This window comes from Nipponia nippon, unplaced genomic scaffold, assembly GCF_047370975.1.
Source record: "Nipponia nippon isolate SJK-2023a ecotype South Korea unplaced genomic scaffold, ASM4737097v1 scaffold_2, whole genome shotgun sequence".
NCBI classification, from domain to species: Eukaryota; Metazoa; Chordata; class Aves; order Pelecaniformes; family Threskiornithidae; genus Nipponia; species Nipponia nippon.
Window position 1 is genome coordinate 88,675,955 of NW_028262336.1, and position 26,319 is coordinate 88,702,273.

At 35.9% G+C, this 26,319-nt stretch overlaps 1 protein-coding gene across 1 annotated transcript in view; it reads left to right on the forward strand.

Annotated features, from left to right (window-relative positions):
* Positions 1–26,319, forward strand: part of KLHL1 (kelch like family member 1) — a 246,335-nt gene that overhangs the window by 76,207 nt on the left and 143,809 nt on the right. The window contains exons 3-4 of the mRNA XM_087757193.1: positions 6,649–6,785; positions 24,308–24,504. Of these exons, the coding sequence (XP_087613319.1) occupies positions 6,649–6,785; positions 24,308–24,504 (334 nt within the window). The remainder of the gene's footprint in view (positions 1–6,648; positions 6,786–24,307; positions 24,505–26,319) is intronic.

Here is a 26,319-nt window from a genome sequence, read left to right on the forward strand (position 1 = left end):
AAACACTTCAGCACCAACTAGTGAGTTTTGTCTCAGGGTCTTCCAAAACGGAGGTGGTACCTCCCTACTATTGAATATATTGTATGTCCCCTGAATATATTGTTGTTCTGTAGAGGTTGAGTACAATTTTGGTTTTGAGAGGAGCATAAACAAAATGTGAACCCTGGAGAGACTGCAAAAAGGAACACGGACACTGTTTTAACCTAATTGTTATTCTGTTGTCACTTTGGAAATTCCTGGAAATGTCTCTGATCCTCAAGTTAGTCACTGGAATGAAAAGTGGCTGCTCTAACCCACAAGAGAAGGAGGGTAAACAGCCTATGAGCAATGTCTGTTGGTACAAACTAAAGGAAAAGCTTGCAATATATAAGTGGTCAATGGATTTTTTTTGTTCTCTTTCTAGAGATAAGATACACAATGTGATTAGAGAATCTTGTTAGAATTTTAGGGACAAGAATAATTTATGATATATCTCATAGCTTTCTTTACATACTTACAAATTCAGGAGACAGAGGCAGTTATAGCAGTAACAAGCCCAAATTAACATTTCAGTGTCCTGACTGCAAAGGAAGAAAGGTAGATGGCAAAGAATTCTAGATTTGTAATGCTGACTAGATGACAGGTGGAGGTAGAAGGTACATATAGTGGCAAATTCTTCAATAGAAAATGGTTATTACACATTTAATGTTGATCTTAAGTAAAGTGAAAGAGAGTCTAAAGAACATAATTAACAGATTAAGAAAAATAAAATGGGAATGTTGCAAAACAAATAAATTACCATTGATAAAAGATAAGATGGAGGTTTTTGACAAGCAAAATTCCTCAAGATACCAATAGCTTTTACAGCAAACACTCTTTACTTAGTTTTGCACAGTCCATTAGGGAGTACAGAGCAAGATTTGAGCTTGTGCTCAAATGTGTATTACTGAAGCTGAGTTGAAAATGACAGCATTTTCTACATCGTGTGTATTAAACCCAATTGTAATAGTGTGCTTGGGAAAGACTAAGTGAAAAAAAAAAAAAAAAAGGGAAAGACATGGCATATCTGATTCCGAATTATGGACAACATGGAAGTGGGTGATCCCAATTAACCGGATCAGAATTCTGAGATAGGAGATGCCAATTTAAAGTTGGTGGGCAATATTTGGTCTCAAGAAAAATTATTGGTGTCTGGACATCATTTTTTCTAAGGATCTTTGGTACTTAGCAGGGAATAATCTGTCTAGTAGATTAAATTTACTGTTAGTTATATTTTTTCCAAGGCTGTTATAGCTTTTTCTGTATTTGGTAAGCCGGTGAGGGAGAGTACCACAGTCATCAGGTGTCCTGGTTTAACCCCAGCCGGCAACTAAGCACCATGCAGCTGCTCGCTCACTCCCCCCTTGGTGGGATGGGGGAGAGAATCAGAAGGGTAAAAGGGAGAAAACTCGTGGGTTGAGATAAGAACAGTTTAATAACTGAAGTAAAATAAATTAGAACAGTTAAATAGGCAAAGCAAAAACCATGCACGCAAACAAAGCAAACCAAGGAATTCACTCACTACTTCCCATGGGCAGGCAGGTGTTCAGCCATCCCCAGGAAAGCAGGGCTCCATCACGCATAAGGGTTACTTGGAAAGGTAAACACCATCACGCCCAATATCCCGCCCGCCCTTATTCTTCCCCCAGTTTATATACTGAGCATGAGGTCATATGGTATGGAATAACCCTTTGGCCAGTCTGGGTCAGCCCCCCTGGCTGTGCTTCCTCTCAGCCCCCCAGCACCCGGCAGAGCAGGGGAAGCTGAAAAGTCCTTGACCAGTGTGAGCACTACTTAGCACCTATTTAGCAACAGCTTAACACTACTTAGCAAGAACCAAAGCATCAGTGTATCATCGACATTGTTGTCATCCTAAACCCAAAACACAGCCCCATACCGGCTACCAAGACGAAAATTAACTCTATCCCAGCTGAAACCAGGACATTAGGAAAGGTAATCACTACCTGGCATAATCCAAAACAGTTGATCTGTTCCACGGCTTGCTCCTTTGTTGTGTTTTACTCAGAAAAGATGTCAGTCTTGACTGTACTGTCAAAATTATTCTGGAATTGACAGCCAGTATCTGCCTCCTTTTTTTCCTGAAATTTTTCAAGTACATGCATGGATATACCTTAGTATATGTTGTACAAGCCTTAAAATTTAGGAAGTCATGAAGCCTTCTCTATATGTGCAGTAAATGTTTGCCTGCTGTGAGAAGAGCTGTAGAGCACCACTGTCAGTAAAGACACTCAATGTCAAGTGGTATCCTCTACAGAACAGCAAATCACATTTAAAAGCAATGAATGTTCAGCTCCTATACGAACCAGCATAATATGTGTGGAAAAAAGTTGTATCGTGCCTATGAGTTTTCAGTCCAAGTAACATCTGCAATTCTACTCGGTAGTAAAATATTGTTAGAGCTTTCATAAAAGATATAAGTGATCAAGGTTTGTTTCTTTTGTTTGTTTGCTTCTTTTAGTTACTAAATGCACCAACAATGTTAAGGAAATTCTGTATCAAAGGTGTATGTGAAAACAGTTGTAAAAATTGCAAGTAAATATTCTATAATAAAAGAAAACAAAATCTGATATCATAGGATAAAGTCAGTCACAACAGGAATCAGTTATATTCCATAATACAAAAGAAACCAGAAATATATTAGGGTGAATTTAGTTGTAGTAAAGGTAGAGAAGTCCCTTAATCTGGAGAAAATCTTCCTGGGTCCAGAAACTCATTTTTAGCCATGAGTTAGCTGCTATGATTCTCAAGGGTGAAAGAGTTTATTATGTATTCTCACTGCCAGATCAGTAGTTGAAAAAAGGTGGCATCCTGAAACACCTGACCTTTCTTGATGAATAGGTCAACATGCCTTTAAAGCAAGTTTTAGAGCTGTTTGGAGCCTTCTAAGCTACAAAAAGCAGCAGATCATTACAAATTAATTGATCCCTTTGATTTCTCTTCGTTTCTATCTCAACACTAGAACACAATTAAGATTTGCAAAAGGTGTCACCTTTCAGAATTAAGTGTAATTAGCAAGTTCCTTTCATTTCAATTCAGCCTGTGAAGCACTTCCCAAGGTAAAAGTTTGTGTCTTGAAATCAGTTAGCTTTTTGATTATATTCAGTTGATGAAATAGCTGATTCATTATTACTATTAGCTATTGATTAACATAAGGGACATTAAAAAAATCCTCTTTATCACTCTGTTCAAAAACTTGTTGTGGTGGGTTGACCCTGGCTGGATGCCAGGTGCCCACCAAAGCCACTCTGTCACTCCCCTTCCTCAGCTGGGGAGAGAAAACATAACGAAAGGCTTGTGAGGCAAAATAAGGCAGGAGAGATCATTCACCAATTACTGTCACGGGCAAAACAGACTCGCCTTGGGGAAATTAGTTTAATTTACTACCAATCAAATCAGAGTAAGGTAATGACAAAATAAAAACTAAATCTTAAAACACTTTCCTCCTACCCTTCCTCCCTTTCTGGGCTTAACCTTACTCCCGATATCTCTACCTGCTTCCGCCCAGCACTGCAGGGAGACGGGGAATGGGGGTTGCGGTCAGTTCATCACATGTCTCTGCTGCTCCTTCCTCCTCAGGGGAGGACTTCTCACTCTTTCCCTCCTCCAGTGTGGGGTCCCTCCCACAGGAGTCAGTCCTCCATGAACTTCTCCAACATGAGTCCTTCCCACAGGCTACCATTCTTCGTGAACTGCTCCAATGCAGGTCCCTTCCATGGGGTACAGTCCTTCAAGAACAGACTGCTCCAGCACAGGTCCCCCATGGGGTCACAAGTCCTGCCAGCAAACCTGCTCCAGCATGGGCTCCTCTCTCCACAGGTCCTGCCAGGAGCCTGCCCCAGTGTGGGCTTCCCACAGGGTCACAGCCTCCTTCAGGCATTCACCTGCTCCTGCATGGGGTCCTCCACAGGCTGCAGGTGGATATCTGCTCCACTGTTAACCTCCATGGGCTGCAGGGGGACAGCCTGCCTCACCATGGTCTTCACCATGGGCTGCAGGGGAATCTGCTGTGGTGCCTGGAGCACCTCCTTCCCCTCCATCTTCACTGACCTTGGTGCCTGCAGAGTTGTTCCTCTCACAGATTCTCACTAGTCTCTCCAGCTGCAATTATGCAGGGTTCCCCCCCCCCCCATCTTAAATATGTTATCACAGAGGTGCTACCACCATCGCTGATGGGCTCAGCCTTGGTCAGTGGTGGATTTGTCTTGGAGCCAGCTGGCATTGGCTCTGTCACACATGGGGAAAGCTTCTAGCAGCTTCTCACAGAAGCCACCCCTGTAGCCCCACTGCTACCAAAACCTTGCTGTGCAAACCCAATATGCTTGTCTTGCTCATTTAGGTGAGCTGCTACTTCGCAGAACCTTTCTGCTCACTTAAGCCATCTTCTTCAACAGGTAGTGCAAAACAGTAGAGATAAGCCCATAAGTAAAATGAGTAGTCTGAGAACCTGATATCTGTATTATATATTTTTCAGGATTTTTCACTTTGCACTGGGTCTTGTCTGGTCCGGTAGACTGAATGGTCATTTGCAACTGGTATCCATTAGATAGCTTCTTTGAATTTCCTCACCCCAGAATAATCCATGAGGCAAATTGTGAAAAATCACAGATTTTTGTAGAAGTTTGTGAATGAGATATAATCCTTCTGTTATTTATTTTCTGTCCTCCCTCTGTTTTGTTATCTTTGAGTTGAGAATACATATACAAGAAGATTATATAATAAATAGTGTCTGAACATAAGTGATAGAAATTACAAATATAAGTTACTACTGTTTAAATATATTTCAACTGATCATTAAATGGTGTATTAAAATTCATTAATTTGTCCATTGGTTTTGATACAGCAAAGGGTTTTGGCTTTGCTTTTAACAAGTGACCGAGTTGAAGACTCATAGTTGAATTTAAATAGCACTTAATAAATCTGAAGCAACAGCTGATGCGAAATACTCTCAAATGGAAATCTCAGTCAGAGACCTAAATTACATCTCAGCTAGCTGTGAGAGATTGTATCTCATAACAAATCATTAATTTGTTGCATTTTTTCCTTTTTGCAGTGATTTTTTTTTTTAAATCAAGCATCTAATAACAGTGAATTAAGTCACTTATAAATAAGTGGTCAGAAAAAGTATTTGAAGAAGAATTATAAGATTTTTAGCTATCCAGAATTGTACAGTCTTGGTTGACTGAATACACACTTGTGATACTCAGTTGAGATAATAAATAAACAAACATAGAAGTAAATGTTCCTCAGTGGTGAAACAAAAAATAGTGAAGTAGGAGCCTCTGGAGGTAGCAACAAAGTGTATTTCTAAATTAATCTTTTTGTAGACATCTGTTGTTTTTATTAATTACATGAATATCAATATGAACTGTTTATGAATTAGGCTCTTTATTTCTAAAGTTCATGATGGCTAGAGTTGAACACAACACGAAAAGTGATAAAACTGCTACACCTAATTAGTCATTGCCCATCATTTGAGTCAGAGTAAAGATCATATATATGTTCTCAAGCTGCCCTACTGGCAGGTAAAATATAGTAGCTTAAAGCACTGTAAAATTATGAAGCCAGTTCAAGCTTTCATATTTTACTTTGCTATTGGGATGAGCTAAGAGAGCAAAAGCAATCAGTTACCACACTGGCTGATAAGCAGTAACTTGTTATTCTTCGGAATTTTTTTTTTCCTTGGACAAAATAGTAAACTATATACAAATGGCTAAATATTTTCCCTTGGTTTCCAAGTTTTCCAGTTGTGATTCTTGTGTCTTTTGTCAATCTGTTTATATATTATGTTTTCAAATTAATCCAGAAATGTGACCATGTTTTATGGAAACATGTGGTACACTATTTATAGCTGTACCACATTTCTCGCTCAATATCATCTGTGAATATTCACTCCTAACAAAATCGTAATATTACTGTAGATGGTATTTAGAAGAATTCCTTAGCTTAAGGCCCCAATAATGGCAATCATACCTGGTACTTGCTGTGGTTTTGATTTATCTAAATCAGATCCCCAAACAAGCCATGCACATTTTGTAAGAATTTTGAAATTATTTTCCTTTGGAAATGTTTCTTAACAAAAACATTGTATTATACAATGTTGTTGGTTTTTTTTTTTTTTTTTGTAGTGAATAGCATGTCAAGCTACTAACAGTTTTACTGAAGGTTGAAGGATTGTGTAAAGTTACATGCTGTTAGTAAACTTTATAAAAAATATGCCTTTAAGAACAGTGAAGAGTACCTCTGGAGTATGAAATGTGTTTCACTAATAAGTTGTCTTTGATACTGAGAGGTTATCTTGTTAACAATTGGGACATCTGCATGAGTAGAAAATTATCAGAAAGACTCAGCACTAATTTCTATGTCTGTTTTATAGTCATATGCTAATGTGCCACTTGGTTCATATCACAGGAAGCAAAAACAAATTAGAATTAAATGTCATGCTGTATTTTGCTGTCTGCAGGCATTAATAATATATTGCTCCTGGTAATTTATGGGTAATTTATAGTTACTATGAAAATATGCTTTTTAAAAAGTGTGATGCTTTTTTATATATGAAATTTCCCATACATATATCAATGTAAATGACACCATTTTCTAACTTTTTTGCAGACTTGTCCTCAGTTCTGTCTCTGACTACTTTGCTGCCATGTTTACAAGTGATGTTTGTGAAGCCAAGCAAGAAGAGATCAAAATGGAAGGCATAGACCCCAATGCACTGTGGGATCTTGTTCAGTTTGCATATACAGGTATTGTACTGCAAACATTATATATATACACTTCCTATAGGGAAAGATGTTGATAGTTTTGTTTGCTACATGCCAATGAATTATATTTATCTTCTAAATATTTTTTTTCTTTTTAATCTCAATCAATCAAAACACTTATTTACCATTTCTAGGGCTGAATTCAGATTGCTATCTCTTATCTCCTAACTGTTAAATATTTCAGACTTGGTAAATACCAGAGGACAGTCTAGAAAATTATACATTTTTCTTAGTTTTCAAGTACTTAAAAAGCGTGCCTCATATGCACATGATTCAGATTACATGATATCATTGAAGGAACAGCTGTACTTTTTGAAGAATAGCCCTACATTATTGTCTTAGTCAAATTTTAGTTTAAATAATTACATAAATCTTTTAAAATTTTAAATAATAAAACCTATGAGTTGGACGTTGTCACTTTCATTTTCTGTTATAGGCTGGTACTCTGTTGTGTAGTGTAAATTTATGAATGACTCATAACTCAGAACTTCCTTCTGAATAGTTATTACATTTTAATGCATAATAGATTTGGTTTTTATCCTTCTTAAACAAGCTGTTATGCACAACGTATCTGAAGTGCATTAATATGAAAGAATACTAAAGTTACAAATAAAGTAATTAAAAGAGAGGAAATGCCAATAACAAGATTTGTAGTCTGAATTTGTCTCCCCTTGCCTATGAATCATGTAAGTATAAGATATATGCTGTTTCCTATTTCTGTTTCCTGAAAGACATCCTCATATTGTTTAAATTAACAATATTTTATCATGATGTTTCTATTGAATATTTGATTTTAGCTTCAATTTTAAATGGATAGCCCATACCCTGCACTTTTAATCCTCTCTAAATACACATGTATTAATTTAATCCTAAGTTGCTCTTTGGTTTGATATATTTAATCAGGATATGTGCTGTTTATTGTATGACATTATGACTTTACCATCTTAATAGGGAACAGAAACTGCAAATAAACATAATTTAAGTTAAAAATACTCTTTTTGAGAATCATGGTTGAGAAATTCAGGTTCTAGGAATGTCAGACCATTTTCATTTATATAGTACTCCACATTTTCAAAGTATAGTGCCTACTCCCTTCAGTTGTGGTTTTGCCATTCAGGAATGTACATCATTCAGAGAGTTTCAAGCTAGGGACCCATGAAATGAAGAACATGTAAGTAGTTCTCATCAAGCATGAGAAGGATAAAATTTGATTACTAGGTATGTGTCTGAAATGAATGGCACAGGAATGCTGGAGCAAAATCAAGAATTCCTTGGCGCAGAATAGCAAAAGACCTTACTGGTAACATTAAATCATTCTGTAAGAGGAAGAGGAGGTAAGAGGAAGGGGAGGGACACTGTTGTTCCCCCTGGGAACAAAACTGTGGAAATACTCAAGTACTGCATAGTTCTTTTGCCTCAGTTTTCACTAAAAGATCACATGCAAACACACAGCACAGTTAATATTGACAACAAAAGATAGTGTGTAAGTGTACATTAAGAAAAGAAAGAGATACAGAAGGAAGCAAAAAAAACCCATTTTCAGTATGAATGAAGCTATCTCAGAACTTTATTGGTTATCTCTGAGAACTTTGGATACTGGATGAGGTAATGAAAAACTAGTAAAAGCAAACTCCTTCCACTTTCTGCAAAAGGTTAAGATTTTCATCTGCTTTACTCTCCTTGATTTGTTTATGTCATGTGATGTACTCATTATTATGAGTATTACTGATTATATGAGGTGGAAAACTTGGAGATGTCTTCTTGTGGTTAGGTAATTAAGGACCAGCCTTCACAAATGGATGAAAAGAGAACTCCACAGGTAGCGTAATTCTAGTGTGTTCTAACTTGCCTCATATGAATTTGCATCTATAGTGTTTTTTCATTTAAACTGTCTCATAAAGCTCAAACTACCTAAAAATGGCAACATTATGGGCCATCATGGGTCACCTTGAAGAATTAGAAACTTAAGGTGGTAACAAAGGTCTCTAATTTCTGTCACTTGCAGTGGTAATCCACCATTATCCTTTTAGTTCGAACCCATTTTGGAGACCAAATAAGACTTAAAAAAAAGACTTCTTAAGTTTACACTTGAAAAGGAAATTTCACATATACTTGCTGACAAGAGAAGAGTGATGAGATTCAGGAAACATAAGTCCATTTTGCATGCTAAAAGAGAGCACGTATTGGATGCCATGGACCATTGTGGTTTTAATTACTCTGTCTTGTATTTCTTTTCCATCAGGTTCTTTTTCCTGACTTATTCTGATTTATCCTGATTAATTCCAAGCTTGTGTCCTTATCTCTTGAAATTCATGTTAGACTATTTCTTTCTCTATTCCTTTTCTCTGCATCAGATGTCTTATCAAACTCCTAAATTTTCTAGCTACAGTTATGATAGTAAATTAAACAGTGCTAGGAAACATTTGCAGGCATTGGAATTATCTATATTGATCCTAGCAGTTTTAGCCAAATCCAACTAGCAATCTCTCTAACAAACCTTGGGTATAGTGTGGATATGCAGGCTTGTCATGAATGTGACCATCCTTGTGCAGAGGGCAAGAGCATTCAACAGCACCATGGATGATTCAGTGATAACTCACAAGTGATCAGGGAATTCTTGGAACATGGTCCCAAGCTTGTTCAGTTTACTGAAATTAAACACACTCTTTGCTCCTTGGTTAATCATTCTGTTTTTCCATGTTCTTTGCCAGATTAAAACCTGTCCCATCAAACCTTATTTTTTTTCCTTCCCTTCCCTTCCCTTCCCTTCCCTTCCCTTCCCTTCCCTTCCCTTCCCTTCCCTTCCCTTCCCTTCCCTTCCCTTCCCTTCCCTTCCCTTCCCTTCCCTTCCCTTCCCTTCCCTTCCCTTCCCTTCCCTTCCCTTCCCTTCCCTTCCCTTCCCTTCCCTTCCCTTCCCTTCCCTTCCTTCCTTCCCTTCCCTTCCCTTCCCTTCCCTTCCCTTCCCTTCCCTTCCCTTCCTTCCTTCCCTTCCCTTCCCTTCCCTTCCCTTCCCTTCCCTTCCCTTCCCTTCCCTTCCCTTCCCTTCCCTTCCCTTCCCTTCCCTCCCCTCCCCTCCCCTCCCCCTCCCCTCCCCTCCCCTCCCCTCCCCTCCCCTTTTTCCCCCAGCCATCTCTCAGGATTTATCTAGCTTCATAGTTTCTTATTTCTTTTCTTGCCCTCTGATTCCTTATTTACCACCAGTCTAGTTCATGCCCCCTTTTCCTTTGAATGAGTTCACTTTCTTCTTTGTTCTGCATGGATGTGGGCAAGAGGAACACTAAAAGGAAAGGAAATAAGCATTGTTCTGATACACAGCAATGTAGCAGCCAGCAGAAATTCCTCCTCAGCCTTTTAATCTGTAATCTGGAGCATACATAGTCTAGACAGAATATCTGGAGAATTCGGTGGCCAAATTCCAGTTACTGACTGCACAATATGTGAAAAGGTTTTCAGCAACTCGTGTCTGAGCTCTTGATTCTTTTACCCCGGGAACAGCAAACCATTTTGACAAATGGGCAGTTATTCACTCTTCTTCCATTTTCTTTTTCCTGTCACTACCTTCTTAGCTCAAGGAGATTAAAAAAATAATAATTTCACATATAGTTGCTGCTGTTAGAGAGGTTTTTCCCTGGGGACAACTGAACATTTCAGGAAAATACAGCTAAACATGGGCTTGTTTGCAAAAACGTAGAAGTTAAGAGTATTACACTGCAAATATTTTTAGAAGTGATTTTAAAAAGGGAACAATTTCCACATTATATTAACTGTAATTCAGTCAGGTTTACATTTTTTAGAATCTAGTGAAATTATTTAATTTTTAGTATGAATCATACATATCAAATATTAGTTCAAGAAGGGTAAAATATTCATATCTATGAAAAGTATTACTACAGATAAAAGTATCCTGTACCAATACCAGACCCATCAGTTCCAGCAATAACATCAAATACTGTTGCAAAATATCAGAATTAAAGTTTAGTGAAGGGGAGGTTTTGTATATCAGAGACCTGAAGAAAGATAGGTATATTTATCTGAAGGAAGAGTTGTTAACATTTGCTATATCCATCAGTACAAAAAAGGGAATAATATTAGTTTGGTAATTAGTTACACATTGGTTTGTGTATCTTCAATTTTTCCTTTTAACTCCTGTTAATTAAAATTGTTCTTACCTGTACTTCTATAAACATCCATATGCTTCTGAAAGGACATGATTTTCTGGACAGAATTTCTGAAGTTGCTGGTCAGTACCATTTCCTCTACGTGGCTGAAACAGGTGGTAACTCCAGTTTGTTCAAAACAACAAAATTATCGTGTCTACTTTTTAAAAATCATTAATAAATGTTCTTTCTTTTGTCCCTTTCTAAACACATTCTGTAACTGTTGGCAGATGAGCCTCTGTATTGGGCCCGATCATAAATGCATTAACTCAGAGACTTGCCAGTAATAATATCTGATAGTAGATATTTGGTAGCAAGATATGAATAGTCATAATTTGGCTGTCATGTCCTCCTAGCTTCCAGTTTTATGGAACATAATTTCATCTACTTTGGTAGTCAGTGATCAAGCGTGAATTTGTCTAATCCTTTTGAAAGCATGTATAGGTTCAGCCTCTACAGCATACCATGGTAGTGAGACAAACTCTGTAAAATATATTATTTTCTTTCGTATTTCTAAATTTTCTGTCTGATAATTTTGTTTGTTTTCTCATAGTTTCTAGTTATGTGAGAAATAACAAATAATCATTCCTTTTCACCTCATTTGTGCAAATCATTACTTATCTGTTGCTCTTGTACACAATAAACCCTCATTTAGCAGATTACTTACTAATATCATTAACAGCTTAAAAAACATGAAACTGTGCAACACAGAGAGTAATGTTCATCCATTCCAAAATCAACATTTATTACTACCATATATAACCTGTTCTTAGACTTCCTTTAGCATAATTGATCTTGGTTTGGGCCAGCATGGAAAGGCTGATCACTGCTTGACAACACCTTTGATATTATCTTTTGTTATTCTAAGCCTTCAGTGAGAAGAAAAAGCAAAACCAAACTAAACCATCAGTAAGATAGTTGAATTTTTATGATTTCAGTTCTGCAACTCAATGCATTTTGAATCTGGTCAGAAACATCCTAAATATTGGGTTTGTATTTAATCATTCAAAATGTTTTCTGTTACAATAGGTCCTAAACAATTTTATTTATCTATATAGATGTAAAAGATATAGATATATAAACAAAAATTATATGTAGAGATCCAAATATATATGCATATATTTAAAAAAAACCAAACTTCTCTGCTACTCTAGAAAATAAAGGCTACATTTATTTTCAAGATGTCCCATTTTTGTGATGACATTGTGTTCATTTATTATCAAGAGCAATTTCTTGTATAGATATTAAGCGTTTAAAAAAAGCTTACCATGTAAAAAATAACTAAATAATATCTCAATGGGAGTCAAAGAAAGAGTAGCCAGGTAGCAACAGTAGTGAATTTAGTTTAGGGAAGGGGAAAAAAAAAAAAAAAAAAAAAGAAAAAAACAGCAACAAAAAGATGATGTGTATTGTCTCTTTGCCAATTGTGTGAAGTCAGGCTATTACTTTGCAAAGGAGAATGAACATTTTAGGTAATCAACTTCAGGAAGAGCTTGTCATCTATGAGAAATCAGCATATTAAATAAATCCAGTCATGTTTTTGAGGCTATACTTAGGAGTGAAGTTGGACAAATGCTTAAGTAAGACACAATGTTAATTTTTTTTTTGCTTGCTTCACTTTTTTTTTTAACTTTTTTTTTCTTCTTTCAAAATAGGCAGTACTTTTGGACTTTTTTTTTTTTTTTTTTCTTCGTAAAGAGAATACTACTGTGTTAAATAAAGGAGTCACAGTACTTAATTGTATTATGAAAGGCTTTAGACAGTGGTAAATTGTCCTCTCTGTATCTCCTAAATAGATGACAGAGTCATGACACACTGTGAAGCTGGACCGTGTTCACTCATGTATAAGCCAATAAAGTTCTAAATAATTGGCAAGGTACAATTACATGGTGACCAACAGAGCATCAAGTCCTGTAGAGCCTCAATAAGAGCTGTTCCTAAGTGAAGGCAGCTGTCCATCTAAGAGTAGTAACAGGAAGACAGAAAACTGGGCTGACAGAAATAGTGATTTAAAGATAGTAAAAGGTGTTAAAGTTTCTGTGAAGAGGCAGCATGACTAATTAGAAAGTTAATGTGATAGAGGTACCTATAAAACACAATTTGATTAAAGCTGAAAAAATTGAGATGTGTAAAAGTATGTACTATAAACACTATGTTAGATGGGCTTTGGGGTTCTTTTGGAAGTAGTTTTTGTTTTATATAAAAGGATTATAACTGAATAACTTAATTTTGTAAATACATTAATAAGGTAGTGGCTGCATATTGTTTTATCTGAAATAAGCACAAAGTTTTCTAATTACACAAGCGAAATTAGAATGTAATTACAAGCTGTATAATTCCAATTATATATATATGTATATATGAGGTAGATTTATTTGTAAAATGCTACATCAAAATTATGTGCTTCTTGTAGTTTGCATAGATTCACAAGGGCAAACCACAAAGGTTTTCCCACTGTTCTTTTCTGAAGGATATATTTGACCAGTAAATAATATGCAACTTCAATACAAGGTACAGGTTTAATCTATCCACTCATTGCTGCATTTGATTGGTTTATTCAAACAAAGAAAGTATGTTTTGTCTGTGATTTAACAGAACTATAACTTAAGAGGAAAAACCGCTTCCTCTTTTGCATGCCTGTTAAATGTTTCATGTGAGCCAGCTGAGGAACTCTGAAGCAAACAGTTATGTGCAATGGCTATGCAGAAAGTATGTTTCATTTTTCAAGCTGCAAGATGACTGATAGTAGAAAATCTAGGATTGAGATCCTAGTGCCCTGGGATACATGGATATGTATTCTTTGATCTTTTTAGAGTTCAAGATAAGCAGTAATACAGAAGAGTATTTCTTTACCTCATTTTTGTAGGTAATGCTTCTTTCTTGATCTTAAAACTTGAGTTTTCATTATTTTCAGTTATGCTTAAATGTTTTAGATAGGACTAGAACTAGAGATTGAGTTTCTGGTATTTTGCTGCCATTGGTGATTCTGGGAGCCTTCCTTTGAAGTTACAACAGAGCTGTGAAGTTACTATAGATTTCCTCAGACTGCATCAGTCTACCTAATTAGTATGTGTTCCCAACAGTGATCAGAAGAATAGCCTGGTGCTTTCATACTGTTAATGAAACTGAAAAAGCAAAAATCAGTTAACTAATAGAAAACAAAAAAATCCTTGATTTATTTATGCACATCTGAAAATAAAAATAGAGCGAGGATCATACATGGAAGAGGTTCAAGCCCTACTGCATAGCTTTTAATTAGATTTTATTTGGGGGATTCTTTAATTAAAGGACTGTCAAGTGTCTTCTCTGTCAGTGTTATATCTAAAAACACACACAGGGCAGACAGCAGGGATGTAGCAAGAAAAAAAATGCCTTTAAGCACAAGGACCCTTAGGTTCCTTCAGAACAGAAGCTTTATTAATTAAATATTCCAAGGAGGTTTGTTTTTTGGTTTTGGTTTGGGGTTGTGTGTTTTGGGTTTGTTTGTTTGTTTTGTTTTTTTTTTATTGCTGAAACTCAGTTGTCTATACAAATAGTGAGAATGATCCTTAGCATAGTTTTGGCCTGTGCCAATTTACAGTGTTCATACAGTCCAGGGGTTATTGCAGCCACAGGATCATTCTTCAACATGCAGTTTGAATGACACTACCATGGTTTGGAGGATGACAATTTAGTGTATAGTGTGGCCATTTCATTCCAGGTAGCCTCAATGGTAGAAGGAAGTCCCAGACAAGCTTAACTTAATAGATATAATGGAAGGCTATTATTAAAGGCACCTGCTCAGACAAACAATCCTTGGCTCCTAGGTGATGTTAGCTTGATTACAGTGTGTCAGGCTACTCCTCGCTAGGAGATACTCATCACATTGAGAGTAACCCCTGATACTGTGCGTATCATGAAGGTCTTTGCCCCTACCTCTGTGACATGTTGAGTAAGTTCAAGAGCTGTTTGTTCTGTGGTATCATGTTAGAGACCCCTGTGAAGACGGACCATCTCTGCCTAGCACTTTTTGCAGGCAACTATTACCTGCTGCTGTCCCACTGGATTTGCTCTGCCTTGTACTTGATGGTTGACTTTGCACTTTCACAGAATAAGCCCTTGTGAATTTCCATTCACTTCAGATGGGAGAACAATTGTTCCAGGAACTCTGGGATAAGTGCTAAAAGGACAAGTTGAGGTAATTGAATTGACCTGAAAGACTTTGTTAGCCACTGTGTAATGGAGAGGACAGAACAATGGTCATAAGCCATACCAGCTGGTGGTAGACCTTGAATAAACTTAACTTTTGGATATGGAAGATCCCCTGTGAGGTTCTCTTCTGGGAGCAGATACTTGTCATAAATTTCTTTTCAGGAGTCAATAAAGAGAGAGTTGCAATTATCCACAGAAGCCTTGTTTATCAGGGTTGCTCCAGTTTAGGAAGTGGGAAGGTAGTAGTGATCTGATGATCTGCAAAGCCATCATTCAGATTATCTGTCCACAGATGTTCTGCATTGACTACACTTCCAAGACCTTACATACCTTTGCTCTGGTTAACTTTCTTACTAGTGCCAGAGCAATTGACAAGATTCATGTTTTCATATAGTGTTCCGCATTAAGTTCTTATTTATGCATCAGTAAAGCCTTAATGCAACACCAAGGATTATTCCTGGATTGAATTGTCAGCTATACAGTCCATATGTACAATGCAAGAATCTTCCAGAGTTCCTCACTGTCACTGTAGAACTAGACTGTCATCCTTCTCCACCTGTGGATGTCAGCCTGCTTGGAATCAAATACCTTCCTACACCGCATGCCTTTCTGATCCTGAAACAAACTGTGGGCTTTCATATAATTCAGGTCTGTGGGAAACATCTTTGTAGACCCTTTTAGCTTAACCAACTGCAGAGACTGACTGCTTCCTTAATTTTTTTTTTTTTTGAGCAATCCCTGCCCTGAGGATCTTATGTCCAGCTGGAACAGATGTTTTCCATTCCTGTCACTGAAACACTAAGTCCTTGCTCATTTCTGGTGTTATACAATAAAATGAACTGTTACTGTTCCTCCTTTTACCCAGGTTACTTCATTAAGGGACAAAATTTGCAATTATGTATTATGAACCAGCTGTTGTCTCATTACTTTGATGCAGCATATGAGAATTGCTTGGAAAAGAGCTCTGAACTGGATATCCATAAATTTTGAGTATTCAGAATCAAGACTGTTATGGGGAGATAGCTAGTGACTGTCTCCTTGTACTGTGGTGAAACCTGCTACTCCTGAGAAGTCAGTAAGAATAAATTCAGGCAGACTCAGGGAAGTGGTGTGTGTGTGTGTGGAGAACAATTAGACTGAGTGCACTGCAAGTTGTGTTTTTAAAGCTGTCCCTTGCTGTGTTCAAAGTTCTCCATCTCCAAAGAGGGAATAAACCAAGCACTGAATGTTAATACAGGATGTGCCTGAAAAGTGAGAGGGTTCCTTTGAGTGGAGTGCCATCCCCCTGTGTTGTCATCTGGTGCATGCCATGCTGTTGCCTAAACAGCATCAGATAAGTGATCAGACAGGCTGCTATAACATGGGCTACCTCTTTAATGTGCTTCTTTTTGGAGTTTCTGCAGTGGAGATGTGTACCTATATCCACTCTGCTGAGCTCAACTGCCTAGCTGTGTATCCACAGTTCCAAAAGAAAGCAAAAAATTCAGGAAAATCAAAATTACAGTTTGTGAAAGAGGTCATCACCTTTCACGCATTTCTCTGCTTCTGCATTGTAAAACGTACCTTCATCCCCTTTCTATTCTGTGCCCACCACACAGCGACTGTGCTGAAATGTACCCACAGAACAGGATGCGACTGTACCATTCACTTCTCCCAGCAGTGGAATCCAGCCCAAAGCAAAACAGATTTCATTAGGCTGTAAGGTGGACTCATAAGCAAAAATCTTGTGTCAGCTATTGATTCCTCCTTCTCTGTAACCTTTTGTTCTTTAAACGTGGGTTTGAACTGCTCTCTGCTACCATAGCACAAGCTGCCAAATCATCGACTGGAAGACTGAGAAGCTTATTCTAGCAGAGGTGAGTATTCCTGCTTCTGAGCTAGCTTCAGATGTGGAGAATAAAATACTTCTCCCTCAAATCTGAAAGCTGAGCTCCTTTGTCTTTGAGACATTTTTCCGTTGTTTTTTTCTTTCTTTTCTCCTTTTTTTTCCTTTTTTTTCTTTTTTTTTTTTCTTTTTTTTTTTTTCCTTTTTTGTCCCTTCCAGAGGTCAGGGCTTCATTGTGTTCAGTGTAATAGAAAGGCTATATCTCACAGATACTGAGAGTGTGTATTGTGTGGTTTTGACAGTAGCAAAAGGACCTGTGTGAGGCAGGTTGTTTGGGATAGTTCTGGAAGCCTGGGCAGTGTGCTGGAAGCTAAAGGTGGTACACTCCCCTTCATACCATCAACAGAAAGTTACCACTGGAATAAAATTTTCTCGAAATGTACCTAGTATTCGGTACAAGTCTTTTGGAACAAGACTTCCCCACCCTCCTCAGTATGAAGTTTGCTTTTGTTTACAAAAGTAAATTCCCAGAGTGGTTTTCAATGTGTGTGGCATGATGAGTAGGACCTACAGTCTGGAAGCAAACCCAAGTGTTGAAGTCCATTGACTAAAAAAAGTTAAGGGAAACTAAGGTCTTATATCTGAAATGAGCTTTTGGGAATAATTCTTGTCATCTCCCGCCCTGTTTGTGTATGAGTGCAAGAATTGTGCTGTTGCAAATTTAGTTAGTAAATCCTGTTTATGTTTGTGTATTTTTGAGCTAACCTTTATCATGGGATTTTTTCTTTGTTTTAACCTGTGAGTTTGTATTCTTCTATTTACATATAAAAGTAAGCTTAAAATTTCCAAATATAATGACTGTATAATGGTTGAATTATTGGTGATGTAATTATTAATAGATTGATCAACTATGCAAGTACAAACTAGTAATCTTTAGCAAATAATGCCAACAATAAAATTCATATTTTAACAATTTTTCTATAGCCAATGAAAAACATACCTTCAGGTGTGTTTCAGAGCACTAACATATCTTTCTTCAGTTTATAAAAAGGTTTCATGAAGATTTGACTCACAGATAAAATTATTTATTGTTTTTACTCCTGTTATTGGTATGTATATCTTACGGGTGACTAAGTTCAAATATCTAAGGTGAGCTAAGGTACGTGAATGGCAGTTGCTTCATAAAAAGAAAGTAGCATCTTAATGTCCCTCTCTAAAAAGCTGATATTTATAAGTCAGCAGGCAAATTTTCTTTAAAAACATGACATTTCAGTTATAAAACAGAGGTGTTTGGGGTTTTTTTTCAGACCAGGAGACGAAAAGGTACCACATCATGGCATATTTTGGCTAATATACTTTTCTGATCTTTAGCCAGACATTTGCAAGAAGGTTCCGGCTCAGGAACCCTTTAATTTGTTAACAGGATTTCCTTATCACTCTCCCATGTTGTAATTTTCCGCGCCATTGAAATACAGTGGACTTTGGCAGTACTCACAAATGACCACGTGATTATGCCAGTTTAGTCAGCTTACTCAAAGAAAGATGAGGCAAAATTAGGGTGTAAATAATTATACAGCTTTTTAAAAGAGTGAAGCTATTTAATTTATAAGAATTCTCATATTACTGTGATGGAGGCATTTTCATTTTTGGCAAACTACATATTTTTATGGCTGCGGAATCATTTATGAAATTATTTTTTACACATAGTAATACTTAAATATAAAATTCATACAAAAATTGTTATTTGAAATGACAAATTCCTATAATTTTGAAGTCATGTTTGGTAGAGCAGAGTTAAAAAACTAGCACCATAACTAACAATGTAATCAAGTATCTAATCATAGTCAAAAGTTATATATCTGAATCAAGTGAATGCTTTCCTGATTTTAACTTTAAAAGTGTTTTAGAGATTATTTCATAGAAATGTAAATTAAAATTACTTTAAAAAAAATCATTTTAAGTCCTCTCTGTGAAGAGCAGTTAAAATAAGTTGTCCTTTTCAAGAGTTGAATTTTATCAATAGAGATTAAAAAAGAGATGTTGTATCAACCGAAAATCAATCTGTTCCAATCAGATGACTCAGTTTAGTTTGGAGTTGAGGGGAATTGAAGTTATTCAGGACAGGAAGAATTTTCTGTTAGGAAAAACATTTTTTCCACTGAGGAAAAAGTAATTTTCCTAGTTAAGTCATATGGTTTAACTTGTCTTTTATTTATGGTGGCTGATACCAAAATGCCTGCCAAAAAATTAAGTGATTCATCAGCACCCTCAAGTAAACACATCTTTGGGTCATAAATACTTTTGGGGTTAATTTTTATTTGGTTTAGGTTTTGGCTGCTAGTATGTAAGATGAATAGTCTGATAATAAGGAATGGGCAGATCTTAATTTTTTTCCCTAATTTAAATTGCACTGTCTGTTTGTGTAGGAGACTACTCCCTTTTGGGGTGGTATTTATTTGTTTATTTGAATATCTACAGAAAAAAAAAATGAGCTGCCTTTCTGAATTTTCACTGATGCTAAATGCCAAACTGTAAGGAAATAAACACAATCAGCCATAGAGTTCCTGTCTTCCTCACTTGCAGTTGATGACCATGGTCTGCAGCAAATAATAAATAGAAAATAAAGAAGAGTTTGATCAGGAGAAACTTCTGCAAAGTGAATATACTGTCCATCATGTTTTCTTTTCTGAAAACAACTTCACCTTTATGAAAAGTGTGGGAGATGATATAATGTAGAATTTATCTTTTAAGGCATAGGTCAAAATCAAAACCTTAACATTCACTTCAGAAATTAGCTGGAGACTAAAAGATGTTCTGCTACACGGAAAATGCTTTTTATTGCATTCTTCATTGGCTGCTATTCATGGATGGACATAAGAGGTGATTACTACACATTATGTCATTACCAGGAGTTGACAGTAACAGAGAGAATGATCATCAGGATTAGACTCAAAGAGTGTTTAAAGGGTGTAAAGCATTTCCAGACACTTCATCACCTCATACCTGATGATTCCAATGATTCCAGTACTGTATGTTTGGGAGCAGATGAACTGAATTCATATCAGCAAATATAGATATCAACAGTGTCTCAGTAAGTCAAATGAAGATGCTCCTTTTATAGTTAAAAGCAAGAAACAGCTGCTCTTAGGGGGTGATTAATCTCATTCTAAAGTAGATGACTAAAACAGGGCAGATGAAAACTGCTCTAACACCTCATATTTTTCTCCATTGACTGTAAAAGGAGATCTCAGATGATTAGTTCAGGTGGCTACCTGGCAGATACCTAAGATTTAGTGAGATTAATGACAAAAAAAGCCAAAAGGGTCTGCTATAGCAATATGAAGCATAGCACCTTTTTTATAAGCTTTTTCTAGTCTTCACTGGAATTTGATGCTGTTTCAAAAGAACAATTTCTTCTTGTAACCATAATTGTAAGCAATTCATCTATTATGCAAAATCTGAATAAATATTATCTTGATACCATTTATTGCCTTTATTTTAAAAAATGGAGACCTAATAGAGAAACTGCAACCAGTTAGCCTATGGAAATAATTCTATTCAGAAACTCTTCAAAACTGCAACACAACTGATCAAGACACATGAAATAGAAAGGTTAAAATGATAAATACCTGATTAAAAGGTCTTAAAATGTTCTAGCCTTTGTTTCTAATTCCTTGACACTTTCCATGACTTCACTGGTGCACCCTTACTCACAGCTATCTGAAGAATGTTCAAGAGTCTTGCTATGAATGGATAAATGTGTAACTACAAGAGAGAAAAAAATTATCGTTCACGTGAGATAAAATGATATTACCATGTGTTACGGATCTGGGTTAAAATTTTTTGCTTATGCACAGAGCAAGTGGGCAGTACCTACTGAGTGATCCCACCATATTTGTATTGATACCTGTTGGTCAATAGCTGTGGGAGGCTGATTCCTGTGACACACACTGACCTTATTAACATCATGCAAAGGTAGTCAAAGATTCAGTGATTCCCTATACACAAAATTAGTTGTAACACTGTAGCCTAAAGAGCAGAAGAAAGAATAAAAGCAAAAGATAAGATAAAAAAAAGAAAAAAAGAAACAAATCCTGAAACTGTCCCTTAACTTGGAAAAAAATTTAGCAAGAGAATAAAGATATCAGGGAATTTTTATATATTATCACTGCTTCACATTTGGTAATGAGGTAATAAAATTTATGTATTCATCCTAATGCATCCTAAAGACAGGCATTTTAATTCTGCATAAGCAATACACATAAAATTTGTCACAAATAGAACTATAACTTAGAATAACAATTAGAATCCATTAAAGTTCTTCTGATTGTTTTTTCTCATATATTTTTTTATCCTAATTAATGTAACAAAAAATGAGATTTTAAGCTTTAGTTAATTTGTTTTGCTCAGGCTGAAGTACTTGTGCAAGCTCCTTATTGCATAAAAATGTGAAGGGGAGGTGAATTGTAGAAGCAATAATATTAATGCCCCCTTGAATATCCTATTAAACATTTTTTAATAGATGCTTGGATCTTCTAATTGACAATATGAAACTGTCTGAAGAGTTGACACTGTATATACTGGGCCTCTTAACATCTTTCTTTGCAAACTTTGACCATGCAAAACACTTGATATCGCAGAGAACTTTGCATACAAATGTCACAGCACCCTTCTGAAAAAGTGAATACAGCCCTTGTGACCAAACTTGCGAAAGTGTCTTGATGTTCAAAAATGAAGATAAGTAGGACTTGGAAAGGATTTAGATGGATTAGATACTTATCTACTATTGAAGCTAATGCTTTGTAAAAATGGGATCCTGGAGAGACCTATCTTACTTAACATATTTGTGCAGGAAAAAACAAACAAACAAACAAACAAACAAACTCCCCCAAAAAACCAAGGCAAGATAAGACAGTACTGAAAGAAAGGACAGTAAACTCCTCTTTAGCTCAAGCTGAGTGTGATTTTCTAGCTCTTATCCTAGATATATTAAGTAGTAAATTGGTGTTTCTGAAATTAGTTAAAAATAAGTCATCCCCAGGTATCCCAGAAGCCATTGTGTTTCCTCCCTTGATTAATATGTAAGGTGAAAACTTCACTCTGTTCCATAAAAATGTGAAGGATCTCCTTCAAAATAGTCATGTTGGTTACATAAAAAAATATATAATTTATAAAAGATATCAATTTTTATTGTCTTAAACTTATTTTAATCCTATTAGTACCCTAGTTTTCCTTACAGATAACAGAAAATATCTTCAATTTGAAAGTAAACAGGTTGATGTGGCTTCAACTGTTTCCTTTGGGTTCTTCTCCTAAGGCTACCTTTAGTGATAAAAAGCCAAACTGCGACATTACTACCTTTCTTCATAAAGGGTGGTGATTCTTTCAATCCTTATGTCATTGTGCAAAAATTATCTGGATCAGCTTTGTAGGGCCACAGACTTCTTTGAGCTTGTTTTTGAAAAAAATAAATAGCATATAAGAAAAGGAGATTTAAAACTCCATTTTTCTAATTTTGTTTCCATCAGCACGTTTCTCAGTGAATCTACTTTTCACAGCTGTTTTACACATTTTTATTTTTATTACTTCTGGTACTGGGATGATCAGTTTTAACCTGAAAACAGCTATCTTTTGGTAGCTTCCACATGACACAGTGGAACTGTATTCTAGATAATGAGTAGTGTGTTGAGCCAGTGGTTACCTGCAACCACGCAGCTAATGTGGGAGTATCATATATCGTTGATAAATATATGGGTCAGCCAAGAATCGGCTGCTGAGTGTGCCTTCTGACCACATTGCATACATGCGTGGTGGACAGAAATGATGAGAAAAAGTCATCATAACATAAAGAGAAACTCGTTACATTAATAGATGCACAAAAATAAGCAGAGGAAAACCACTGAAATTATGCTGTGTACTTGATCTTATGCTCTAACCTTTACTAAAGGGTATATTATAACTAAATATAGTAAAGTATAACTTCCCAGTTTCCATCTTATATTAAAAGCTCCAGATACAGTGAAAGAAGGAGAAAAGGTCAGATATTCAGTGTTATAGTTATTGCATTTTGGGTTTGGTATTGCAGTATAAAGCAGCTTTTCTTTTCAACAGCATTCTGTTGTGAAGTTGAGGATTTTAGAACTGCTCAATGCCATGTGATAGAACTATTAAGATTTATAGATTTCTCTTTATGTGACAACAAATACAAAATTTGTGTGGGGAAAAGAGTGAGTTTATCTAACAGTTGAACTATATTACTTTGAACAGAAAAATCAGTATACACTTAATCCTCTTATAGTTTGAAATGATATTTCTGGGCACAGCAGAATAAAACCAGAAGTGTTAGTTTCTTACAATTTGTATTATATGATATTTGCACATTTTAATTTCCTATTCTTTTTTCTAGTTCTCCAAGACATCCCTGTGATCTCTAATTTATAGTTTCTTAAGTTATTAATGTAAGAGATTTGTAAGTGATGCTAATGTAAAAAATATAATTTAAAAATGACAGGTTGGGGGGAGCATGATGACAAGAATGACACTTATTCCTCACTAAAAGAAATTATTTTTTTAAGTTTATTTTGTTCTGTTTTACCTTTTATTTGTTAAAAAGTGTATCAATCTGCAAGATAAAGATAATGACTTGTGAAATTACAAAATTAACTGCAATATAAGTATTAATTAATGGAATATAAATATTATGCATCCATGTATGTTCTTTTAGCTAATATAAAATCTTTCAGAAGAAAGATATGCTATGAGAGGCCTGCCATATATTACTTAGATAAAATTAATCCCAAAGTCCCATTACAAATAAGCAACACAAAGTTTGAAGATTTTAAGCCCTATTTTGAAGTTATTTTTATGGTTTTAGTCATACTATGTTAGCCAGTTATTTAATTCTTTGCAGGGAGGTAAATGGCTGTGAATTTTGCTCTGTACCACTGAAGATAATGCAAATTTTATCACCAATTTCAATGCAAAAAAAAAAAAATCACAGCCTGGTTGATATCCAGATACTTACTCAGATTTTAGTCTCATTATAGAAACAAAACCAGTATCCCTAAGTCACCTCTTCCTTTCCACACTTTACAGTCTCTATTTGTATCCCTATTATATAGTTGAATTAATAGTAGTTCAAAAAGAAATGTTTCTAATAATACCGTAATGTTCAGGTCACTGAGGAGTCCAGTCAGAGAGACTAATCCTCCTGTTCACTTTTTCTGTATTTATATAGAGCTAAGATTATTTATAAAAGATCTTTTGATACTGCATGTTTTGTAAATACCAAGTAAATAAGTTTGCATGTGTTATCAATCCTTTGTTTTTAGGCTGCCTGGAATTGAAAGAAGACACCATTGAAAATCTTCTAGCAGCTGCCTGCCTCCTCCAGCTCCCACAAGTAGTAGAGGTTTGCTGCCATTTTCTAATGAAGCTTTTGCACCCATCCAACTGTTTGGGAATACGAGCATTTGCTGATGCGCAAGGATGCACAGAGCTTATGAAGGTGGCTCACAACTACACCATGGTAAGGCAGTTTTAGAAGATCTAAATTATGATCTTGTGAATCCTTTATATCTTCTGTAAGTAAAAATATCTGTTACTTTTCTGCTTGAAATCGTTCTGTACTTGTATGGAACTTTATTTCATAAGTGGCCCTTTTGAAACCATAGGAGTGGCGATTCCTCTCAACTTCAATGAAGTTATAAGAATTGGCTTGCTATGATGAATGCACTGTCTGCTGAGTCACAACAGTGTATGACTTAATTAGATGCATGTTCACATACAGGCAATAGAAGTAAAAAGTATCTGTAAGTCCTTAGAATACTTTTTAATCACTGTTCCTTTTTGTTTAGCTTTAGGGAAGCTTTGTAATTGTCACTTCTGCATGGGAACAATATCAAGGGAAGTTTTGGGGTTTTTTTTGTCAAGAACTATCCCTCCTTTTATTCATCTGTGAAGTAGATTAAGACAGAAAGTTGAAGACATAAAGAATTTTATCTGACAATATTTTAAATTTTTCCAGTTATACGTGACAGAACAGGTATGACATTCATATTAAAAATTAATCAGAATCAATGAAGCAAAAATATGTTACTTATTCAGGAACTAAATCATATCGGTAGCCATTTGATTCTGCATAGTTTGACAAAATTAAAAACATCTGGCTCATGAAATTAAGCTTACATAAAGAGTAGATTACATGTAATTTCTGAGAAATAATGGTCCCTTAAGGTCTATACTAAAATTATTATTGAAGCAACACAGCAGGTTTCAATGAACCTGCTTTGCTTGTCCAGCAGTTATGTCCTTAATTTATTTATTCTTTTCTGTAGCTAATAACATAGCTGTTTTTCTTACCACTACAGCTCGGGTAGTTATATCCATTTTACACTTACAGAGCTAGTTCTGTGGCTGGCTTTAATTTTCTCTGTATTTAGACATCTAAAATGTAGTTTTCCAGGTCCACGCTAGTCAGTTTAACCTTCTGTCAGTGGAGAGAAATAAGCTGTCAGGGCAGAATTCATCTGATCTACCTTAGAATGAGATTGGATTAGAGGTGAACAGGTATGGGTTGAAAAAATTCAACCTTTTTATCAATATATTTGTTAGATTTATGTATTACATTGATTTCTGTTGAGTGAAAAGCAATATAATGAACAATGAAAAAAATTCTTTAAAAATCTGATAGAAAAAAAACTTGAGTTTAAAAAATTCTCATTATTCTTTAAAACAACTTATTGAAAGACTTTTGGGGTGAATGAAATTACTCATTATAGTACATTTGAAGACTTGTGACTGATGATACATATCTGATGTATCACAAAGATCACAAAGATCTGTTTCCATTTCTAAGATATTAAGTATACTATATAATTTACCATTGTTTTAATGCTCAGATCTAAAATCTGAATTATGTGTAATGGGAAAATCACCAACAAAAGATGGTGGATCAAAAGTCAGTCAGTTGTAATTAATAAGCAGGCTCTGATGTACCTACAATTACATTTGCAAGCATGCATGATGTCATGGTTTAACCCCAGTCAGCAACTAAGCACCACACAGCCACTCACTCACTTCCCCCTCCCTAGTGGGACAGGGGAGAGAATCAGAAGAGTAAAAGTGAGAAAACTTGTGGGTTGGGATAAGAACAGTTTAATAACTGAAGTAAAATAAAGTAAAATAGTAGTAGTAGGAGTAGGAGTAGTAATAATAATAATAATAATAATAATAATAATAATAATAATATACAAAGCAAGCAATGTGAAATGCAATTGCTCACTACCCACCGACTGATGCCCAGCCAGTCCCCGAGCAGCGATCGCTGCCCCCCAGCCAACTC